This window comes from Brachypodium distachyon, chromosome 1, assembly GCF_000005505.3.
Source record: "Brachypodium distachyon strain Bd21 chromosome 1, Brachypodium_distachyon_v3.0, whole genome shotgun sequence".
NCBI lineage: Eukaryota > Viridiplantae > Streptophyta > Magnoliopsida > Poales > Poaceae > Brachypodium > Brachypodium distachyon.
The window spans coordinates 41,464,422-41,487,896 of NC_016131.3; the positions used below are offsets into that span (position 1 = coordinate 41,464,422).

At 42.4% G+C, this 23,475-nt stretch overlaps 3 protein-coding genes across 6 annotated transcripts; 1 reads left to right on the forward strand and 2 right to left on the reverse strand.

Moving 5' to 3' along the window:
• The first annotated feature begins 1,593 nt into the window (after positions 1–1,593).
• On the forward strand, positions 1,594–12,912 carry LOC100830375 (telomerase reverse transcriptase). 4 transcript variants are annotated; one of them, XM_024458008.1, is made up of 12 exons: positions 1,594–1,936; positions 2,062–2,142; positions 2,872–2,937; positions 3,017–3,196; positions 4,085–4,639; positions 5,502–5,628; positions 6,353–6,482; positions 6,738–6,837; positions 7,745–8,839; positions 10,113–10,615; positions 11,828–12,094; positions 12,275–12,912. In XM_024458008.1, the coding sequence occupies exons 1-12, from the start codon at positions 1,619–1,621 to the stop codon at positions 12,546–12,548; spliced, it is 3,696 nt and encodes a 1,231-aa protein (XP_024313776.1). In that variant the 5' UTR covers positions 1,594–1,618; the 3' UTR covers positions 12,549–12,912. The 4 variants fall into 4 exon arrangements, with proteins under 4 accessions (XP_024313776.1, XP_010227760.1, XP_024313777.1 ...); XM_010229458.3 differs by having other exon boundaries at positions 7,748–8,839; XM_024458009.1 differs by lacking the exons at positions 11,828–12,094; positions 12,275–12,912 and adding an exon at positions 9,340–9,416 and having other exon boundaries at positions 10,113–10,331.
• Positions 12,913–13,087: 175 nt separating this feature from the next.
• Positions 13,088–14,318, reverse strand: LOC100830684. Its single transcript, XM_003560762.3, has 2 exons — positions 13,631–14,318; positions 13,088–13,559 (listed from the first exon to the last, which is right to left on the reverse strand). Exons 1-2 carry the CDS (start codon positions 14,284–14,286, stop codon positions 13,316–13,318), a joined length of 900 nt encoding a protein of 299 aa, XP_003560810.2. The 5' UTR covers positions 14,287–14,318; the 3' UTR covers positions 13,088–13,315.
• Positions 14,319–17,209: 2,891 nt separating this feature from the next.
• LOC100830994 (fasciclin-like arabinogalactan protein 1) lies at positions 17,210–18,453 on the reverse strand. Its single transcript, XM_003560763.4, has one exon. The coding sequence runs from the start codon at positions 18,284–18,286 to the stop codon at positions 17,399–17,401; it is 888 nt and encodes a 295-aa protein (XP_003560811.1). The 5' UTR covers positions 18,287–18,453; the 3' UTR covers positions 17,210–17,398.
• Between the last annotated feature and the right edge of the window lie 5,022 nt (positions 18,454–23,475).

Sequence of the window (23,475 nt, forward strand, 5' to 3'; positions counted from 1 at the left end):
AACCTTCCAGGATGATAATCCCCAATTTTGGTCAATTATATTGAAACTTTCACCGTGTAAAAGGCAAAAGAACCCATCTTGGGAATTAAATAGCTCATTATAGCGGTAAAGAAAGAGTCTGGCTTTATCAATGTCATGGATATTGCAGCTATTTTTTTTATTTCTTTTACAATTTTAAAGTTTGAAATTCCAAAATTTTGCTGATTTCAAGTCTTCTTTGGATTGTCGGACTTTTAGTGGAAAAACATTGTTTCCAATTCTGAGGTGAATTCATGCGTATATCATTAATTTAGATCATACGTTTGCATCAAAGGAATTTGATAGGATAAAAGGAATATTTCCTCTAATTATTGGAGGAATCCAAGCATGAGGTCTAACCTCACATAAACTTCCCTTTGAAAGCTCAAGTGCATTTTCTCTCAATCTCTCTCCTCTTATTTCCATTAAGAACATCTAATCTCAAAACTCATGTGTTTCATGTGTCCAAGCACCTCAACAGAAATTCATATGTATTTGATTCATGTAGTATTTCATATGACATGGCAATTCAATCCTACTTTTTTCCTATTCCTGTGTTTTTAGTTTTCTGTGATCCAAAGATGCCCTCAGTTGTTATGGATGGGTCCAAAGAGTATAACAAAGTTGTTATGGATGGGTCCAATCCTTATGAAATTTTTCCTATGGTTCACTTTGCACCCTATTCCAAAGAAAAGAAAAAATTCCATTGTCCACCTCTTAGAAAGATTTCTTTGTTTGTATGACAACTATGTCCATGTACATAATCCTCGTAAAAATGTATGTTTTTCCTATGATGCAGTCAATTGACTAGACTTGCTTCCTTTTTTTTAAAAAAAAACAAAATGTCAAGAAGTTTTCATTCTGCATTTCTCCCATTCCACGTGTTTTGAAAAATCTACTAATCAAAGGGACCCTAATTCAATTCTTTTGACGCAACAATCACGTAGCTCGTTTGGCACCCATCATTTGGGCATAGAATTGTAGAATTCATTTTGAATTTCAAAAAACAACTTGTTTGGTTGGCACGGAATTAGCCAGAGGAATTCAATCTCAAATTCCATAGTATCACACTATAACTAGCCTCAATTCCTCTCCAAAAGACATCATTTCTCTAGAATTGTCTCTCACTTTTTTAATTCCGTGTGGTAGACGAACATTATTTTTCAACCCAGAATTCAAATTCAACCAAATGAAATCGTATAAAAATTGGATTTCATTTCATTTTGATCAAATAAAATGAATTATGGGTCGCCAAACGAGTTGTATAGGATTCAATAGTAATGGTACTCTAAACCCATGTCTTTTTTCTATTTCTTTGTTTTAGAAAATCCAATGAATTAAAAAAAGACCAGATTGTCCAGAAATTTGAATTTTGCTTGCTTTTTTGGAAGTAATCCAGCATTGATGGGGTTGTAAAAAGTGGACAGATTAGTCCACCGAGTGGATCCACTCCCACCACTTCCCAATGCAACTGGCAACCACGGTCCACGGACCGCCGAAGCTGCCAATACGAAAAGTCGGAAATAATGAACGCCTCAAAATCCCGCCTCCCTTTTCCCCCCTCCCGCCCGCCAAACCGCCAGCGAACGGGTCTGCTCAGATGCGGCGGCGGCGCCGTGGGGAATCCGGCGGACGCCCGGAGCTCCGTCTGGCTTACGGCGCCCGCGCCCGCTCGCTTGGCCGCGCAATCATTGCCCTACTGCCTCCGCCTCCGCCTCCCGATTCCGCCTGCCCTGCCTGCCGAGGCGCGTCCTCCGGATGCCTCGCGTGCCGCCGCTGGGAGTTCCTCCTCCGCGACGACGACCCCGCCGCGTACCGCCGTCTCGTCACCCGAGCAGTCTGCACCGTCGCGCCAGTGGGATCCGCGCCCTCGCCGCCGCGGTACTCCCCGGGGAACGCCGGGAACTCGCAGGCCAAGGTTTTTTTTTTGTCTTGCTGCCATCCTTGCTTTGCTTGCGTCTCCCCTGTGGTGCGTAAATTTCGCGTTTTTATTGGGTATTTGAGACTGCCGTTGGTTTGCCTGTATGGTTCTTGACGCCTCAGCTCGTTCGGGAGACGATCAAGTGGATCTTGACGGATCGGTATTGTAGAACCAAGAACGTCCTTTGCAACGGTTGCCGTGAGGTATACTGAATGACCTTTTCTCTTTCAAATTAAGTTGATGATGCGCACGTTCAAAAAAAAATTAATTTGATGATGTGTGGCTTTTAAGTTCAAGCATGGAAAGAAATTTTGGTAGCCCGTTTAGTTTTCTGTCAATTCCTATTGTACTATCGTATCCCACTACCCTTGTGTTTTTACCTATGTTTTGCATTGTGACACTTCATTATGTTTAATTGTTTATTAACGTATGTAACTCTGTATTGGGCATATGAAAATGGTATAAGTTTGTATATATGAAAACTCTTGATATTTATAATATGTATGCACAGCAAGATCCTTTCTACTATTTTTGTTTGAAAAACTTCCGTTTAGATTGCCTGGAAAAAACTCTTGTAACATTAATATTTCATTAGAAATTGGTGGTCAAAGTTCATTAGTTATCCATGGATCTTAGGGAGACAGGTTACCTATCTAGTCATATGTCCGGAAGTAAAAGGAAGACTGCAGCTTGAAAGTCAGAAAAGACCAAATGTAGCCTGCCTGCCATACTAATTGCATAGGTAAAGCCAGCTTATAAATCCTCACAAACCAGTAAACCCCATAAGCCTCTTATTACTTTTACATTCTGAGTGTATTGGAACTTAATCATAGTAGGTGAGAACAACTTTTTCTTTGATTGGATGGGTGACATTGATACTTTTCTTGCTCTTTTTATATGTTAACGTTTATGCTTTTCAACATGCTTACTAGGGTGCCCAGGCTAAATGTGTCAGTGACCTTGTTTCTTCGCCGTCTTGGGATATTCTCTTGCATAGAGTAAGTCTAAACAAAATCTTTTTCTCTGAAGAGTAAAGTTCCTCGTATTTTTTGCTGACAGAAACTTGTTGTGTTTCAGATTGGGGATCTTCTCATGTGCTATATTCTGAGGCATTCATCTATCTTTTTGCCCATAAAAAAGAGTGACTATTTTCAGGTGACTGGTGTTCCACTCAATGTTGTTCTGCAGAAGCCTATATTTGCGAGTGCCATGGCAAGAAATCAGCAATCCAGACCCATGAAAGGCAAATGCCTTATGGTAAGTATGTTCATATCTTGTAGTTCAGTAATTATCCAATTTAAATATGTGTCCTCTGAAGCCAACTAAAATATTTGGTGCCAATCTGAAAGCTCCTCTGGTTGCAATTAATTTCAACTTGACTGTGTCAGTATGACTCATCATGCTCACAAAAATACAACATGTCATGAATGTTTACGCGCAATAACTTCATAGAATGTGATCATAATTCAATTACTAGAACAAGCATACTTGTCTGAAGAATGATATGGACTAATGTTGCTGGCACATACACATTGGGAGCCATTTGGGCATATTGTGACGAATTAGAATTCATGAAGGATAAATACCACGAAGTAGAATTGTTTGTCTGCAAGGGGAAAGGAGAGAGATTAAAGATTGGCATGATGAAGGATACTGGTAAATAGTTCCATAATTGTACATGCTTGATTAATTTTTTAAAGGTTGTCAGTATGTAGACCTATCCACCTAAACGAAGTAAGAAACCAAATTCATCAGAATTCAGAAGGGTCCTCCTTATATAAACGTTCTTTGAGTGCTTATGGTGTGAGTGATGTCCTACCATTGGCAAGTCTCCTGTTTCCGAATCTATTGGCCCAGACAAAAAACTAAAACCTTTTTTAAAACACGTGCTCTTTGCCTATGTACTGGAGATTTCCAAATAGGGCCTTGTAAATTTGGAAGGAGGGAGTAGACTTCATTACCCTACCCCAAGTTTCCTTCATTGTAGGCAGTTCGTTTCTTACAATCTTCTTAGACGTGCCTAGGATTTCTTTGTGACCTTAACGCCTGATGCTCGTTTATCAAATAAGCACACTGTGAAAGTGTGAATGCTGAGGTGTATTTTATTTCATAAAATAATCAAGCTGCATATCTTTGTGACGGCAGTGTTATGTGTGGCGCAATGCAATGATGGTACAGAACATATCGGGAGGCAATCGTGGCAATGGTTCAAAATTTGGGCTTTATTGTTCAGATAACACTCAGAAAATTGATGCTCTACAAAGTTCTCGAAGTTCAAGTGATGGATGTAACTGTTCCAACTGTACCCAGAAGCCTAGGAAAAGGAAAAGGTTGTACAGTTGGCAACGCCGCAGTAAGCAGAAGGAGATCTGTTATGAGGATAGGTCAACAGAGTTGAGTAAACTCGATACCAGTAATTACAGGGTGTCTGATTTATTATCAGATGGCTCAGCTGCTGAATCGATTGATCGAACACATTCCTTGGAGCCTACTGTTGATAACAATTCTCCTGCAATAAACAATGGTGTTAATTTTTCAGCAGTTGAAGAGCCATGCAATATACCTGTCATGTCATCTAAAAAATCACCTAGCTCTGTGATGAATATCAGTCCTTCCCAAGGTCTATATTGTGGTAATAGTACATCAGGACTCCAACGTAGAAGTCCCCAAGTCCCGCTCCCCAGCTACTTACAACTGGATGTAAGTTCCTTTCCATTCTCCTAATATTTGTTTTGTACATTTTTCTTCTGGGCTTATTCTTAAGTTGTTTCTATCTTCTCAAATTACTATTTATCCCATTCATTTTGATCTTTTCCTACTGTTGTAATTTTACAGTTTCCATTTAGTCAATGGATTATAGAGTTAAAAAAGTGTCAAAAGCAATAACTTGGACAACAGAAAAATTGAAGATTTGCCCTTCCGAAGCCTGGCAATTAGTGTCTCACCAACATTACAGTGGCAACTTGTTTATTTTACCACGTGTGGGGCTGAACTATAGTGCAAAAAATGGCTTTTGCCTAACATGGTAGAAAGTAGGCCAAAAAACAATATCTTTTGGTTTAGTATTCCTTAACTTTAGACATATACTAGATCATAAATTTGGTTATTTGTTAACCATCGAATTGGAACTACGGTGTGCTGCATGGAGGGTATCATATTATTCTTAAGTCCATGTCTTCACGATTACATACTTTTCTTCCATTCTTGTTCCATTTGCTACCTCTTACTGTTGCCTTTATAATTATTGCAACATTTCTACTGATTATTACTGGTTTCTTTACCCTATATTGGACAAACAAATCCCTGTCACTGGACTTATACACTATCTTGGAATGCCACTACCCTGAAACCTATCACAACTGGAACCTACGACTGAATGTGACAATTCTTGTTTTACACACTGCTATCTGATTTTCGAAAAAATATGTTTTCTGTTGTCTAGTTGTAGCGTCTGCCTGGGGTATTCTCGAAATTCAGAGGCACTGATCAATTAACTATCTTGATACACAACTGCATGGGATTTCTATGTCGTTAGTTTCCTCAATATACTTTTGACTTGCAGAGTGGTCACTTCTGCTTCAATTGCTTGATGTTGAATGCTTCAAAATGTGTATCAGTAGATTCTGTGATATCAAGACAGGCTATTTTCTATAACAGAAAAATATCCGAGAATGTCTTCCGTCGCAGCAGTATCCTTTTGTTGTTTCCTGCCAAAACTTGAACTGTGTTAATCTCTGCAAATGCCACCAAAGATTTATTTTTAAAAGAATGGTTCCTATTAATATAAAAATTGCAACTGTAGGTAAATTAGTTCAAACATTTGGAGGCTGAAGTAATATGTTTTTGCGTCTTCTCATTATGTAATCTGTTATTTGGTGTAAACTTTCAAATTGTTCAAACTTCAAAACAACTACTAAATAATTGACGTCGATCAGTTTATTTATATCCCCCTGTCCTCCTTTCAAGTGATACACATGAGTGCGTGATTTTTTTAAATCATAATCAGTTGATTCAAGGCTAATTTTCTTGTGACAACTCGCACTGGCCTCATGGATAAGGTTTCATATCTCTGGTATGTATTTGTTTCGTTTTATATTAAGACTTCCTTTGCTGCATATGTTTTCTCTTCTCTGAACACAGGTTTTACAGGATTGATAAAAAACTAAAACACTAAATTGTTCAACTTGCATTTTGAACTCCTCTTATCATGTACTCCCTCTGATCCATAATAAGTGTCTCAGGTTAGGTACAACTTTGTACCAAATCTGAGACAATTATTATGGATCAGAGGTAGTATTAAAATGATATTTCATTTTGCTTTTTCCACCCATTAACTTAGTGTGGTAAATGGTAATCTATAGTTTTATTATGATCGTCATACTATGTTCTTGGAAATTTCCTTAATGATGTTAGACTTGACAAATAAAAGGAAAAGACCAGATGCACTATCTCTTATAAAGCGCATATTTGGAATCAAGGGATGTTGCACAAAGTTCTTCCAATGTGACTGCCATGGATTATCTGCAACAAATTCTAATTGCCTGTGAGTCAACAGATTTGAAGTAGTATTATATAGCCAGTAAAGTTCATTAGCTAAAGCGACTTTGCAGCATTTCACACGCCCTTTACACAAGCCACTGCAAATGCTTGAGTGGAGGCCATGAGATCATTATTATGTTAAAATGTTATTTTCTTATTCGTTGTCACACTTTATGCAGGAAAGTATGCTCATCTTCTCAACTTCTCATCAATCTTAGTGAGCTATTCTTGCAAAGTGGTTAACGATTTGTTTTACCAGGTGTCATCGGCTGGTTCAACTATTGAAAAAACTCCTAAGGAATGCTAAACGCTGCCAGTATAAGAAACTATTTCTGCGGCATTGTTCTGTCAAGTCTAAGGTACTTTTGAACAATTCAACCACTTCCAAGCACTACTATCCAAAATACACACAATAAAATAATGTATGGAAATTTTGTCTTCACTTTTCCTTTTTGCTGAACTATCCTACAGTTATTGCTTATAAACTTATGGGCTAGGGCCACAATCAAGTGCTAAAGGGTGGCAAGATACTGTTCATGTGGGCCCATAGTCACTGATGCAACATAACTGCTATTTAGAGGCAAGAACAATCAGTGTCATTATTAGTTTGGTTTATGTCCATATCGTTATATTTCGTGGATGGAGGTAAGTTTCTTCAGAATTAGAGATCGTTTCCTGTCTACCTCTTGGGTAGGGGGATTGAAAGAAGGTTTTGGATGAGGCGACTGAAAGAAGGTTTTGGATGGAGCGAGTTTTCTGTGTGCTTAAATTAAGCGAGTGGGCAAAATCAAAAATATATCTTCTCCTTGGCAAGGAGATGTTTTACCATTGAACTGCTCTCACTATGGGATATATTTTACTTAATATATCCGCTTGGGGTTTAACATCTATGTCTGGGTCAGCGCTTCGTTTCATTTTCTATTATATTTGAGTTTTCCTTTTCTAGTTGTCTGTCAACCAATACCAACATTCCTATTTTAACTGACACATAACAGAGTGATGTTTATGGGATTTTAAATCACTACATAATATATAAATGAGAATGGTGTTCTGCTTCGATATATTGCTTCATATTGTGATTTACTTGCAAACTTAGAATAGGGAAAACATGCCGAAGAGAATTGTTAAACCTTGATGCAGCATGATAAATATGTTTAAGACATTTAATTCTACGGTCTGGTATATTATTTATTTTTCAATATGATGTATTGATGTGAAACTACAAGAAACACGTCATACTACCTTTTATTATAATTTATTATAAAGCAGGTGGTAAATGATGGATTCCCTTCTAATCTGGCCAAGAATGAAGACAACATACAATATTCAATGGCAGGAAAATCAGCATGTGGTGACAAGTCTTTTGCTCAACTGGAAGCTTACAGTACATATCAGCAAGTTGTATCCTTTGTTTGGGCAGTGCTGACGCGAATCATACCACAGCCTTTGCTTGGGAATGCTTCTAGCAAGAGATGTTTAAGGTCAAACATTTGGAAGTTCATAAAGTTACGTAGGTTTGAAACATTTCAGCTAACTGATTGTATTGGTGAGCTGAACGTCTCAAACTATTCTTGGCTATCGGAAATTGGATTTTCCGGTTGCTTTTGTTCTGCGCTGATCAAAGAAACTGGGTTATTGAGTGGCACAGAGGAGCAGAAACAGAAAAATCTCTTGTGTTGTTGGATTAGGTGGTTATTTTCTGACATTATTATACCATTGATCAGTACATACTTTTATGTTACGGAAAGGGAAACAAAGCGATATGATGTCTTCTATTATCCAAAGTCAATCTGGAGGAACCTAACTAGCAATACTATTGCTTCTTTAAGTTTACAGAACTTCAGGATTTTGCATGGTACATCGAGGAGGGCAATAAAGCATCTTTACCGTGCTTCAAGAGTGAGGTTTCTTCCAAAACTAAAGGATATGCGACCATTAGTAAATTTTAAAACTCAATCAAAGGATGTTGTTCTCAATAAGTGTCATTTAATTATTAAAAAATTAAGGGATGAGAATCCAGAGGTGTTTGGTTCTTCTGTTTTCGATTACGATGGTGTTCACAAAAACCTTTTGAGTTTTGTCTCTTCAGTACGAAGCAAGTTGAAGAAGTTCAAGATCTATATTGTGGTTGCTGATGTATCCAAGGCTTTTGATTGTGTTAATCATGACGTGCTACTGAAAATTATGGATGATGTTCTGAAAAGTGATGAGTATGTCCTGAGGAAATGTACAAAAGTGATCTACAGTAGCTCTAAGAAGGCAGTTTACCGCTTTGATTCAAATGTCTCTGTCAGCAAAGGAAACAGTAGCTTGGATTTCTCAATTCAGCCATCATCAAGTGGTGGCGTCCTTGTTGATCAGGTAATGTATCAGATCCCATTTCATTTATTCTCTTGGCAATGACTTGCTACGGAATGTGATTGTTATTTGAATACATGTAGCAACCACTAAACGATATTCAAATGCTTGTCACTATACGTGAAAACTACTCAAACCATAATATTGTGTCTGTCTCTTTCAGTTAGGTTTCAGTTTTGCAATTTTTCATTTAGTCTAGTGCAAGAGCGAGAATTTTACAAAACACAAAACGTAAATATCTGCTAGTGAGGTTATAGACTTATGTTTTTCTAACAATTACATCTGTGCGCTAAGCTGTACAGAAATACTCCCTCCGATCCTAAATTATTTTCGTTTGTTTTAGTTCAAATTAGGATCGGAGGGAGTACAACCGTAAATTCAAATACATGCATTGCTGCACAATCGAGTTGGACTTACACTAGTTAATTCTTACACAAAAAAAGACTGGTTAAGCATTAGCCAGATGCTGAACATTTGTCCCTGATATGTTCTCACATTTACAGTGCACAGACTTATTAAATCAATATATGACCAAATATGGCATACTTTGCAACCAGAATCACACCAGGGACTTCTTTTGGTAAGTTCTCTGTAATGAGTTTTGAATGCAAATATGTAATCCATCTGGTGAGTAAATCTGTGATTATAAATGCATTGATGTATTTATCCAATCTTTGCTTTTATAAGGGGTCACACATTGCAATGTTCAGAAAAATACTTTGGAACTATATATATTCTGCATAGGACATTTGGTATGTGGTCTACAAACCTAATATGAAGGCATTAGATGTAGGCGTCTCATTTTTGTGAGGGTGGTGAGTGATGACCATGGCTAATGTTTTTAGCAAGGTGGTCTGTAGGTTTTTCTTTGGTTGTTAACCTGTAGCTTCTGCTTAGGTCATGTTGTGCATAACACTAGTAATTTGCGAGGGGAGTTTCTTTTCAGTTTCTACGTGTCAAAAAGTCCTAACAAAAACAAAATCGCATATTATAAGCAAATATCACCAAAACAGTAGTAAAGATAAAAGTAACTAACAGATAACTTCATAAGGAAGAAAACTGAAAACGGAGCTAATGCTTGCATCTCGCTGGTCTCGCTCAGGTCCTAGGACTAACGGGCTCTGAAATTGTCATAAGACAGAGTCTGTAACTCCTCCATGGTACCACTTTATCTTTCCTTGACAATCTGTTCACTCCCTATTGTTCGTTTCTCTACATGGAATCTTCAGTCAGCAGAATCTCTGAAAAACCCTAAAATTTCTTTCTGAGAATTCAGGGAACTGTTAGTACAATCCGGAAGGAAGAGCTTCGTCGTGTCCTTTTTGAACAAGTCAAGTGCAATATTGTGAAGTTTGGGCAAAACTTTTACTTGCAACAAGTGGGAATTGCCCAAGGAAGCAAACTATCTCCCAACCTTTGTTCCCTGTACTATGGCCACCTTGAGAACTCTGTGCTATTGAACCTTCTACATGATGGAAATACTTCTTCAGGAGAGGATGTTTCAGTACCAGAATATTTATTGATGAGGTTCATTGATGATTTCGTGTTTATCTCTTTCTCAAAGCAGCACGCTTTAAATTTCTTTAATCGGATGAGAAGAGGCTTTGGGTACTACAACAGCTACATGAATGACAGCAAATATAGTTTTAACTTCGATGCTGGATATAGTGAGCATTGCAATAACAGACTCTACAGGGGAGACGATGGTGTCTCTTTCATACCATGGAGTGGTTTGCTTATAAATTGTGAAAATTTGGAAATTCAAGCTGATTATACGAGGTATGTCTGTTGGTGTCCTATTTTAGTTGGCCGATTCAGTTCATCAGTAGTATAGAGATGAACTTCCTTGATACTCCTTCCGTTCCTTAATACAACTCATATAGATTTGTGCACTTGGACCAAGACAACTCTCGTTTCTAGTGCCTGACCATTCACATTGGTTTTTTTTCTCCAAAACACAGATACTTCACTTAAGTTGCGTATCTGTATCCGACACGTATCCGATACACTTCGATACGTATCCCTGGAGTATCGGTCGAATAGACAAAAAGTAGAAAGATTTATAAAGATACTCGGTGGATACATATGGGACACTTTTAGAACACAAATGAGACATGGGACACTTTTAGGATACCTATGGGACACTTCGATACGTATCCCAACTCAAAGAGGGAGATGTACCAACAGCAGGGCTCCATTATGAGATCATGTTACTATTTTAGAGAAAGCTCGAACAGGGGAAGAAAATATAAATCAAAATGCAAGTATTGTGGAATGGGTATCTTGCGTAGCTACTCTAGAGTCTTCAGTCGCTTGCTATGTTGTATAACAGTATAACTAGTTAAGTAGACATGTTTGCTACTTTTATTTGTTGTGCTTGTAAGCTGAACTTGAACTTCGTTTCAACATTTCACAATTTCAGGTTTATATTGAATTATTATTTATTTGTTTTAAGTACTCAAACGTATCCATGTTCTGTGTTTTGGAAAATTGGCATACCTACGTATCTGTATCCGTCCGATACACGTATCCGTATCAGTGCCAGATAGGGTTTAAGAGTACATGGGTGTGAGTAGTTATTGGCCGGTTGCGGGAGCTAAGAGAACTATGAGCTATATTAGCGAATAAATAGATTTTTTTTTATAAGAGCTATATAAGGGAACGAAGGGAGTAAATCTACCCAATGCCTATACATGCTATGTCTGTTTGCAAAGCTTTTTGAAAACTTAACAATAGATATGTGCAGTTAGTTCACCCAAAGCTGATTTAGTTCCTTCCTAAATGCTTTTCTTTTCTGAACCTTATCTCGAAGAAAACCAATAAACTTGATTATTTAGCTATTTGGTGTTTGTTTTGAAATACAAGGGCTTCAAAAGTCCATTTAGATTTACTGCATTAAATATCAAATTTTAGTTCAAGTATCAGAAACTATTTTTTCCAACCAAAAAACTGTTAAAAAACTACTAATGAGTATGCACATTTCTTAACCAGGTATTTGGACATCACAATCATCTCCACCATCACTGTCAAGATGCATTCTTCAACAAAGTATCTTAGCAGCAAACTATGCCATTATATGCGTCCAAAGTGCCATCCCATTTTCTACGACTCCAGTATCAACTCACCAGGCACAGTAAGACTGAATATATATCAAGCCTTTCTGTTGTGCGCAATGAAGTTCCATTGCTATATTTGGAGCATGGCAGATTCCAGCATAAGCAAACCAGAGTTGCTGCATATCCTTAAGAAGACCTTCAGGTATTTAGATTTGTCTTGACATTTATTTACTATCATGCTAAAAACTGGGCTCGCGGTAATTTATCCAGCCTATCATTTTGCTATCTCTGATGTGTTGCATCAAATAAGGTTTGCTGGTATCTGATATTATTGTGAATAATATTTGGCTTTTCTATTGACTTCCCTTTTTTCTGTAAATAGATACATGCATGGTCTCATTGTCAACCGTACGAAAGATGTGGGGCTGCAATCCGATGTGCGTCCAGTCCTAAAGCTAAGGCGAAAAGAAACCATTTGGCTTGGGCTATCTGCATACATTCGTGTGCTTCAAAAGAAACAATCACGTTACAAGGATTTGTTGGCTTTGCTGACAGCAGAGGTTGGGAGATTTGGCCAGATGGACCGCTCTTCTGACAGTTTGCGCTATGCTGTCGATGATTCTCACTCATCAATGTTCTGGAAGTTCAAATATTAGAAGCTTGAGTTGCTGGAGTATTGTATAAGCTCCGTCTTATTGGGCACCATTTAGCTGGATGTGGGTTGCAGATTTACTGGCCATATGAGGTACAAAAGGTGAAAGCTAATTGTGGCTTGTGAAAAGGCAGGGCACCCAATCATCTTTTGAGCGAAGCTTTGATTTATAGTCGTGTAATCGCCCAAGCTTTGGTTTAATCTCGGGATATATTTTGTTATCATTGGCTGAAAGTCAATAGCGTTGTACTCATTTAGAGATGTTACATAAATCTTGATGGCAGAAAAAGAAGGATGCTGATTCAGATGGTTGATTCAGTCGACCATTGCGATTGAAAAGTCGTCTGCTTCGTAGAGCCTTGTTTTTTTGCATCAAGATACTGGAAGCCCAGCCCAGATGTCACAAGATGTCCCGATGCGCTGTTTCAAAAAAAAAAAGTCCCAGCGCTAGTCTATTTTTTATGGTGCTCATCGCTTTGCAAGAAGAACCTGACCTGATTACGAACAGATGCAAGGATTACAACAAGCAAACCAGCAACAAAATTAGGGAGAAAGAAACAATATTTTCCAACAGGAAGAAAGCAAACATCAACGCAGGAACCAGACTTGATTTACTACATGTTGCATGAATACCGATGGAACGCAGGCAAGAAAACCAGCAACACAAAATTAAGGACAACAATAACGTGCCGTCACGTGAGAGAAGCGAATACGGATGCATGCAATCCAAAACACTGTCACTTGGTCCGAATGTCCGATCATATATACTTATCACAGCTGCTCTTCTACGTCGCGCGTATTAGACGTGGTCGCCGGCCGCGCACAGCAGGGGCAACAAGCAGGGCCACGCTTGCTCCTCGCCGCCTGCTTCTTCCTGCGCTCCCGCGCCTCCGGATGCGCCTCCGGCAACGCGTTCGTCACCACGTCCGCCGGAACCGGAAACCACTTCCGCATCGCAAGGTTACGCATGCATTTCAACCTCGGCAGCACGAAGGCGCATATCTCCGGCATAACCCTGTAAAAAAAAACGTAGCATTATTAACCGTACGACATGTTCGAAGCATGCGTGATGTTTTAATTACGTACTCGCCGATGTAGATGACGGCGACGAAGGCGACGCAGGTGATGACGATGATGTAGACGCAGGAGGACATGTAGCGGGTGGTGCCGGCGATGTAGGCGCCGACGAGGCTGGCGAGGTCGATGACGGTGGTGAGCATGAGCGCCACCAGCTTGGCCTCCGTGTGGTAGAACCGCTCGCTCATCAGCAGCACCATGATCACCAGCGACGTCACGAACGCCGTCGCGTTGAAGTAGTAGAAGGTCTGGTACCTGCCCTTGAGCGTGTCCCGGAGCACCGGGTTCCCGGCCTTGTGCCCGTCACCGTTGTCCTGCCAGAACCCGCCGGGCGGGTTGAGCCCGGCCTGGTACGTCACGGACGCCGCCACGGTGGCCAGAACCATGAGCCACCCGCGCATCTCCTTGAACCACTTCTTCCGTGGGTCGTCCTGCTTGTTGTCTTCCTCGTGGAGGACCAGGAAGCCCTGGAACGCTCTGCTGCTCATGTCTGAAGCGCCGCCGCCGGGCTGGAACGGCGCGATCAGCACCGGGATGCCGCGCTTGCCCGAAGCGCTCACCTCGGTCTGGGTCGGCGCCGTGTCGCCGGGGGGCGCGTCGGCGACGGGGACGGCCCGGCCTTCTGCTTCTTCTTCCCGTGTCTCGTGCTGCAAACTGGGCATCATATCGTACGGTGGTCTTAATTTGGGTTCGGAACGGGCCGGCTGCATCAGAGAAATGTTGTATATGCATGTGTATATATGTGGCAAATTCTTCCGCTGTGTGTGAGAATCGTCTGCGAGGCAAGCAAAGCACGAAGAATAACTCTAGCTTTTAGTAAACAGGTGGGGAAATATGCGTATCCGTGCATTGGGCAAGAAAGGAACCAAGCTAGAGGCATCAGCTGTATATGCGGGGTTGGCAACGGCTAGGACAACTGGAATGTTGACAGATCGATCGATCACACGCGGTGGCGATTGAATGAATCTTGTGCCTAGCTTAAGCAGAAGAAACACAGTAATTGGACCCAAGCTTCCCCTAAAAAAATAATCCAACCTCGTGGCGTGGCTGAACTTGATAGGCTGGGTAGCTCATGTCACTTTCTCCAGGATTGTGTTTCGTTGGAATTTACATATGTCGGGCTATTTGATTCGCGGAAGCACGAGGCCAATATACAACCCACCTATTCAAAGGAAAACGAGAAATACTAACCTTCAGGTCGCGACTTGATTCCCCTGTATTTGGGGTTTCTAAGTGGGTTTCCCGTCGATAAGAACCAGCCTTTCGAGCTAAATTTTGCCGTTGGAAGAATGAGATTCGTGCCACAATGGCTAGAATCCTCAGAAGATTTTAGCTTCGAGCACAACGCCCAAGCACCCAACAATGGAGGACGAGAACCGGACGACGAACTGGAGAAAGAATAAGGCGAGAAGCCGAGGGGGATCAGGAATGCTAGAACAAAAATTTCTCAGGAAAAAGTAATAAAACGCTTGCGGGGCCCGATACCCAGGCGAGAAATACGGTTCCTATACGGATTCCTGAAAATGACAAATACAAGCATACGCCCAGGTCTGACGCTTCCGCTGGCACAGATCTTGGCGCCCGTAAACGGGTGATTCTTTGCCGGTAGGTCCCGAGGACGGTAAATTAGAATTTTCGTCGTTTTTTATTACTACTGCTCCCTCCGTCGAAGGATGTAGTGTGTGGTCGCTGTGATGCGTGTTTAGCATTTCTATCGTAAAGTTTTTTTTTCTTTTTTGCTTCTCTGTCAAAGGCATGTATTGGTGCTAAACGGGCTTAAATGGTGCTAAACGAGTTTGTTTCATTTGTTTTCATAGCGTTTGACCATCAATTACTCCATAAACATGTGATTTATGTGATCCAAACCATAATTATAAGCAAATATTTTAAAATATAGTTGTCATCAAAATCTGAAAATAAAACTTGTAGTTCAAATTGAGCATAATCCTTATTTGAATTTAAACTTAAATTCAAATAAATTCAAAGTTGGTCAAAATGAAATGAAATTTTATGGTAGGTCAATGATGGTCAAACTTTCCTCTTTGCAAAATTAAAGTTTGAACTGATTTGTCCTTCAAATCAATAGAATACAAACCGTGCAGAAAAGCAAAAAAAAGAGAAGAAAAGCCACCAAGGCCATGTGGTGCCATGTACCCCAACCCCGCCCCTCAGTCCCTCGCTATGTGTACTCCCGCCTTGCGGCATTTGGCCAAGCCAACCTCTCCATGCGTCAACACTTCTTGGGGTCACATGCCTCCGCATTGTCCATTACCGACCGAAATTGGGGAAAGTGCACCACATGCCTCCGCACTTCTTGGGGCCACGTGCGCCTTTGTCGCGCCTCAAGTTTTTTTTGGCAAGGTTACATATAAAGGGTCATGACCTTCGGCTTCCTCAGGTATGGTTGCTTCTTACTTTTGGATCAATCTCTTCATTAGTGGGTTCTTGGTCTTTTGAGCCAAAGTTGCACCTTAATTTTGCGACAATGGGCCCAACTTGGTGTGAAGACCTTGGCCTCGCACAGACTCATTATATTTAGAGTTCTACTCTTCGGTTGTTTTTGGAGGGTTACGATGTAAGCCCGATTCATCTCACCAGGGAAGGAGGCTTTGTAAGCAAGTGTCGATCACCTTCGTGCTCAGTGTATTGACGATTTGGCTTTGCGCTTGTAGAACTGCATGAAGAAGCATCGCAAGGTCTCTCCTTCGCCTTGTTTGATTTTAAAGAGATTGCCCAATAACATGGTTGTGTGATATTCCCATGAAAATTAGCAACCAAGAGTACTTGATAGAGTTCTACTTTTGGTTGAAAAAATAGGTTTGCGCTGTCTCAGTCAATGCGAGTTGTTTTGTGTGATATCTTTGCTTATTACCCAACCGAGCCCTAGCCACGCTGGCTACATCATCATCGGGGATGCTTTGAACGTGGCAGGACATTTTAGAAACTTTTTTTTGGAAAATGTTGCCTATGTTACTATGTATGGTAGTGGTCTACCCACCACACATGTATGTGTCGGAGTTGATACGTTGCTTTTAGAACCTCTTGTGACTGACGACTTAGTGTACAGTTATGACTCAATTTCACAGTTATTTAGAACTCAAGTATGTGGCATCCATAAGTTACTTTTAGGACTTCCAGTCCATTTGAACCAACATGGAAAGTATCAACAATTATGCGCAAAAAAGTTACACAGAAATTTGAATACTTATCTCACAGCAAAATCGACGAGATAAGATATTTTTTCGTACAAAGGACGAACTGTCAGATTTCTTGATAAACTTTCGCGGGTTCACAATCTAGAACACTGATCCTCTCATATTCTTGTTTAAAAAAAATGCGGAACTTGGGATGGTGGCACTCGTCCACACCATCGGGAGGTGCGATTTCATCTTTTAATTAGGTTCCACACTTGACAGTGGAGTATGAATTTTGCTGATATGCGATCGAGCTTGTAAAATTGGCTTTATTCCTCTTGATAAAAACGGTGGATTCGCATTGTCCAAAATTTCCCATTTCATGATGCAGCAAACTGGAAGCTAATTTCGAATTTGATCCATGCATGCGAGTGATGCGACGCGCATAAACAGATTAATATCCAAACGCAAACGACACGATAAGATATTATTGTGCTGAAATCAAGCTTGCTGGAACAGCGTAACCACGGTCCACGGCAGCCATCAACGACTGTTCTCATTGGGGGAAGCGAAGGAATTAATCTCAGGATATCGGAGTTCCCCAAAACAGCGGCGCTGATTCCAAGCACACACGATTGATCGCTCACCACATCAAGAACACGACGGCCAGCACGACCGCCGCCACCGGCGCCCCGAGGCTCCATTCTTCCGTGCCGCCGCTCGCGGCATTCTTCTGCTGGTCCGCAGGCGGCTCGTCCGCAGGTGGCTCTGGTGCTTCCGCGGGGGGAGCTGTAGTATTACCCTTGGGCGAAGGAGCGGGGGCCTCCCGCGCCGGCGCCGGAGCAGGTTTCGCCACAGGAGCAAGCGCCGCCGCCACCGGAGCGGGCGATGGCGCGGGGGTCGCGGCCTGCGGCGGCGGCGTCGCGGGAGCCGCCTTCCCCTCGGCCGCAGGGGACGAGACGACGCCGCTGACCTGCAACACGGAGATATCGTACTTGGACTCCTTGACCGACTTCTGGTAGAACACGGCGTACGCGGGGGCGGCCCCGGAAGGCAGGAATGACACGCGGCCGTCGGATCCGGCCGCGGAGGAGACGTTGACGAACCCCGCGCTGCCGGGCGCGGCGCCGGAGGTCTGGTAGAGGGTGGCGGCGAGGTTGAAGGACCCGTTGAGGTGGCGGATCCTGGCGTCGTCGAAGTAGTCGAGGAGGACGTGGAGGGAGAGCACGTGCGCGAGGCTCTCCGGCGCGAGGCGCCGCGCCTTGAGCTGCGCCACGGCCGCGTTGTCCACGGCGAGGATGGTGATGGGGGTGCGGCCGTCGATCTGCGCCGTCAGGTTGGCGCTGGCCAGGGCGCTGCTAAAGTCGGTGAAGTTGGCGTTGGCGGCGAGGAGGATGTCCGTGATGTTGTGGGTCGGTTGTTGTCCGGCCGCGGCGCCATGGCACGGCGGCGGCGCGGAGACGCTGAGGAGCGTGACGAGGAGGAGGAGGAGGAGCAGGGAGGAGCACGGGAGGATCCCGGATGATGACATGGTTCTGTTGTTTTGGCTTTGTGGTTTGGCTCTGTGTGTGTGTGCTGAGGGGGGGAAGAAGGGTTTAGGCACTTTAGCTAGCCAGTCCCCGGCCCCTTTGCGTATATGTAATGTGACGGACGCGGCGTGCTACTGCTGCTGAGTTGTTTTGCTAGCTGTTCATACTCTCTGCTGCCCATAGGATGGATGGAGATGGTATATATTCAACCCATCCAGCATCGATCGAGCTCGAGATGAAAATACCGTGTCAAAATTACTGCTCTCAAATTAATAATTGCTTTGCTCCTTTGTTTGTTGTGCTGTATACAGTTTAACTTTGATTTGCATCTGCATGCCTCTCTCTCACTGACATGCAGGCCCAAACAAAAATGTATGTACATCACCCTCCTGGAAACTTCCCTTCCACCTCATTCAAATCAAATCACACTTTTCCATCTGCTTTGACCAATTAATCGATCGCACCGCATGATATATTTGATATGAACAAGTTCAATATATACACAAACAAGCAGTGTGTTGCTATATGTGTGGGTTTGCTTAGCTGGTGCAGCCTCGTCATTTTTTGCCTAGCTCGACCATTGACAGTAGAGCGAAGAACGGCTGGAAAAGTTGGATGAGCTAGCCGCGCCGGTGATGGCGTTGGTGCATGCACACACGGTAAGGTCAAAAATGGGAGGTGTTAAATTGCTTTGTCTGCATTCCAAATCTGTTTTGTCCTGCTACCATTTGTAATCCTCTTCTTGTAGAATGACATAAATGGTTGCGTTTAATTATGAATAATATTGCCGTTGCAGATATGTATGTGTATAGGCAGCTGGCTGGTGGAGAATGCACACACAGCTAGCTGGAAACGTTTGGACGGTGCAAGAGAGTAACATATGTACACGGCGCCTCCATTAAAACTTGCAAGCTAGGATGGAGAGGTGTGGTGGTCACCGTGCATGGTTCTTTCTTGCCATCTTCCAAGTGCTCTACCATTGTTGTTGCGTGAAGCCATGAGCACCAACCATCGAGCTGTGTGGATCGAGCCAAAAGTGCCGTCCAAATTGAGCTTGTGGCAAAAGATATACATTAGCACAAAGGTTGGGACAAGCTAGGAATTAAAAGACCAAATGTCATTCCGGAACAAGGCATAAAATTCGTCAAGCATATAGCACTGTGCCGGTTTGAATCTTTGAGAGCTGCATGGTATGAAGATGGAATAGGGAACAGTACTAGTGATGAGGTCAAAGTGAAGGCAAGGCGTCTATTTTTTGGGCATGAAATAAGCAAATTTACCACGTGTGACCATTTGGTACGTGCACGTGCGTTTTTGGGTGGCTAGTTGTTGGGGCCGATGGCGACATGGTGAGCTTAGAGAGGTGGATGGTGGCACTTGTGGGGCATTGAGTGCAACGGGTGAGTCAGAGATGGTCAGAGGAGAGGAGACTACGTGGCGCATGCGGAGTGGGCGGAGACCTTGGAACTGATGCAGTTTAAAGCTCGTGGAGCCAATATATCCTGTTGTGGATAGTGACCGAGAGTGAGATGCGGGGCTTGAGAACTATCAGCCTTGAGCGGAGACCATAGAAGATAGCACATCGGGATTGGTCAAGGTAGATATGTACGATCCGATTCTTTGGGAAAAGTTCTTGGATCGGTGGACGATTTTCTCTGGCTGGTCCGGCTGTAGAACCTCGTGGGTTAGAATCAACGGAAAAAGGGCAAACTATATGAGCATGACTACGTCAGCCGCACCGTTTCTCCTGCTTAATCGGGCACTGACCAACACGTTTTTATTCTTCTTCCTTTTTGTCATGTCCAGGCTTGTATATCTTTGCATTTTTGTTCCCGCATCCACCTCCTTCCTCCGCTCATGTACATCTTCCAGCTTTTACCCTCTTTGGCCCCAACTTTCAAAACTTGTCTACCGGCTTTCTGAAATTTTCTCCCAAACTTTCAAATAAATCTCTCAACACTTAAATTTTTTCTCAAACTTTGGATAAATCTGACCTAAATTTTCAACCATTTTTTGCTAGCTTTTAAAAATATTTCTCCAAACATTCCAAATTATTCGCCCGAACTTTCACTAATTTGATGCTAGCTTTCAAAAATACTTCTCTTTACTTTCAGCAATTTTTACCGAAGCTTTCAATAAATTCTGTGCAAACTTTCAATAAAACTTTACCACAATTCGATGCCATCTTTAAAAATTATAGAAAAGCTTTCCAATTGTTACTAAAAACTTCCAAAACTATTTGGATGAACTTGATGTGGATTGTTGTTATGATCTTCAGGAATTTGTCGATGTGATAAAAGCAAATTAATGGGAAAATCCCATGTTGACTTGAGTTATTTTCTCTAGGTTGGAGGGATCCAAGTGCATTTCATTTATATCTCCCATAAGAGATACTGAAGTCTTAATATTTGGGCAATCAACCCTTGACTATCAAACGATCGTCATGACAGGTGAACCCATTTACGAATGTATTGTATAACAGTCACAAAACTCTACCTAGACGTGGGTGTCAACGAGGGGGTCGATGAAAAAAAACGATGAAGTTATCACAACAGAATTGGCGCATCGCCCGACACGGTGGGTGCCAACTGTCGAGATCCATCTAGGGGTAGGTCTTTACGTCAATCCTGCAAACTACAGTTATGTGAATGGTATAGGGAGTGTGTACGACTTCAAAGATACATCAGACACCAAGTTACCTAGGTTCATACCCCTAGAAAGGGTAACAGCCCTATGTATTTCTTTAAACTTTATTAATTCTCTCAAGGGAAACAACCAAAGAGTAGGTAAATTAGCCTAAATCTAATAACTCAATGATCTTCCTTGAGCTCTTGTCGATGAGACCTCACTTGTCCCTCTTGCAAGGCCTATGGACTCCTTTTAAGGGCTTCCACTAAGTAGGTTTTGGCCCAATGTCGTTCTCAAGTAGGACTCATGAACAGTGATGAGTAAGGAAAGTGCATTGTAGCAATCTGGCATAAACCCCAACTAGGAAAGAGTTTGCATGGCAGAGGTAGCAACTTATGGGATGTAGCACGTCAACACACAATGACTGAGGTATGGTACTCCATGGATTTGCCTATACTATACACATCGTCAACCGAGATGACAAAATATAACCAAGGGATTTTGCGGTATCTTGGAGTGCACGTGGGCAGGCACGTTTCTAGATCAAGCACATAAGCAGAGCATAAGTCTCTTCAAATGTAGGAACAAAGGTTATGTGGATACAAGCTTTGCTCAATGAACTTGCAGTGGAGCACTCTTAACCATCCTTCTCATGGTGTGATAATATATGTGCAACTTATCTTTTAGCAAATCCGGTGTTTCATGCGAGATCGAACAAAACACGTAGAGGTGGACTATCATTTGGTCAGGGAACGAGTTGCACAGAAGTTTCTAGATGTGTACATTTTATACCAATAGGTGTCAAGTTGCTGATGGGTTCACGAAACCATTATTATAGTGACAGCTTGAATCTTTGGAGAACAATCTCTCAACTTAGATAACTTGTGATTGAGGAAGGATGTTAGAGTAACAGTGAAACTATAAACTGTGTTTTACCCCCTGTTTAAACGTGTTGTAGGCTACCTTGGAGATCAAGCATTGTAAGAGTAAATTTCACAAAATCACACTTCTTTTGGCAAGGGTTTCAAGGAGCCCCAATTAACACTAATAATCTCACCAAATCACAGTTTTGGGGCAAGCTTTCTCACAGAACCCAAATCGGGTAGATTAGCAAATCTAGCTGCGCAAAATTCCAACCTGCCAATATGTAATATGAAGGAATGTTTTCATTTTAGATTTTTAGCATATGTTTTTCTAAAGGAAGCTAGCTTTTAGCAGATGCAGTTTTAGTTAAGTGGTAAAAAGTCAGGAACAACAAGAAATAAAACGAATCAGGAATCAGGATCCATGGCATGACAGAATGATGTGTATGTATCGTTTAATCAAATCCATTGAATTGATCGACCCCAAAATGTTTGCATAAGCAAATGAATGACCAACACCAAGAAACACTTGATCCTCCTGATATGACAACCGAGAAACACACAACCAAGAGTTTCTCCTTCTTCCTTCCACCCGTGTGAGTCCAGCCCAATGCCTCAAGCGAAGATGACAGTGACAGCGGCAACGGCAACAATACTGACGGCAGCGCCGTTCCCGAGAGCAGCAGCACCGGAATCATCGGCATCAGCTGCTGGCCCCTCGGCAGGCCCGTCGGCGACAGGGGAAATCACAACCACAGCCATCGGCGGCGCCGGGAGGCTAGACACATCTTTGACACTATTAGCCTGTGAAGAGGCGGCCTCACTGGTAGGCGTAGCAGCAGGGCCAGACTTCCTAGATGCTGGGCCAGTGGCGGCCCTCTTAGTTGGAGCAGCCTCGGGTGTGTGCAGCGCCCTCGGCCGCCTTTGGCGACTCCACGGGGGCCTGTGCTGTGCTGAGGGTGGCCACAGAGAGGATGAAGAAGAAGAGGATTGCGACCGTGGCGCGCGCCATGACTGTTGATTTGGAAATTGTTGACGGGCAGGAATGGAATAGAAAATTTACTATTTTCTGGGTCCAGTGAATAAATGGATAGAGTCTGGCTCTAATTCCACGGGAAGGATGTGGGTTGATGGAGTTTAGCTTAGAGGAACTACGGTTGATTTCTGGTCTTGTCGGGGTGAGTTGGAAGGGTGCAAGAGGTGATTGTTTTATAGGCGGGCAATGCATCTGGGCGCTTGTAAACGTGGACTCTTTGAGCCTTTGAGTGAGAGGACGGGAAGAACTCGCGGAAGAGTTCGAGGTGGAGATTGACGCCCTGAGGACATCCGCTGCCCGGCGCCAAATTTTCGAACGTCATTGGCAACCACTGACTCATGGGGCCCTTACGGGCTGTTTGTGGGTTCAATGGATCGTGTTTTTCAGGCCTCTGGGGCTTCTTCCTTCAGAATCAGGCCTGCAGAGATATCAAAAGAGTTCCAATTTCACTCCCAAAAAAATAAAATCAGAAGAGTTCCAAAGCATTGTGTTTTCAGAACCCAACACTGCAGTTATCAACTTATCATGCTAGTCTACGCCTACGGGTATGCCTAGCAGAGAAACAAGAGCTGAACTCTTGCAAAGGAAAATTGCAGAGTAGTAGTATGGACCTGCATCCAGTCCATGGAAGATTGAACTACTGAACTGAGTAGCAATTGGCATC

Coding starts and splice junctions, on each gene's coding strand:
- LOC100830375 (XM_024458008.1), top strand. CDS start 1,619: ATGCGGCGGCGGCGCCGTGGGGAATCCGGCGGACGCCCGGAGCTCCGT. Junction 3,197..4,084: donor TGAAAGGCAAATGCCTTATG/GTAAGTATGTTC, acceptor TTGTGACGGCAG/TGTTATGTGTGGCGCAATGC. Junction 5,629..6,352: donor GAATGTCTTCCGTCGCAGCA/GTATCCTTTTGT, acceptor TAATGATGTTAG/ACTTGACAAATAAAAGGAAA.
- LOC100830684 (XM_003560762.3), bottom strand. CDS start 14,286: ATGATGCCCAGTTTGCAGCACGAGACACGGGAAGAAGAAGCAGAAGGC. Junction 13,560..13,630: donor GCCGTCATCTACATCGGCGA/GTACGTAATTAA, acceptor TTTTTTTTACAG/GGTTATGCCGGAGATATGCG.
- LOC100830994 (XM_003560763.4), bottom strand. CDS start 18,286: ATGTCATCATCCGGGATCCTCCCGTGCTCCTCCCTGCTCCTCCTCCTC.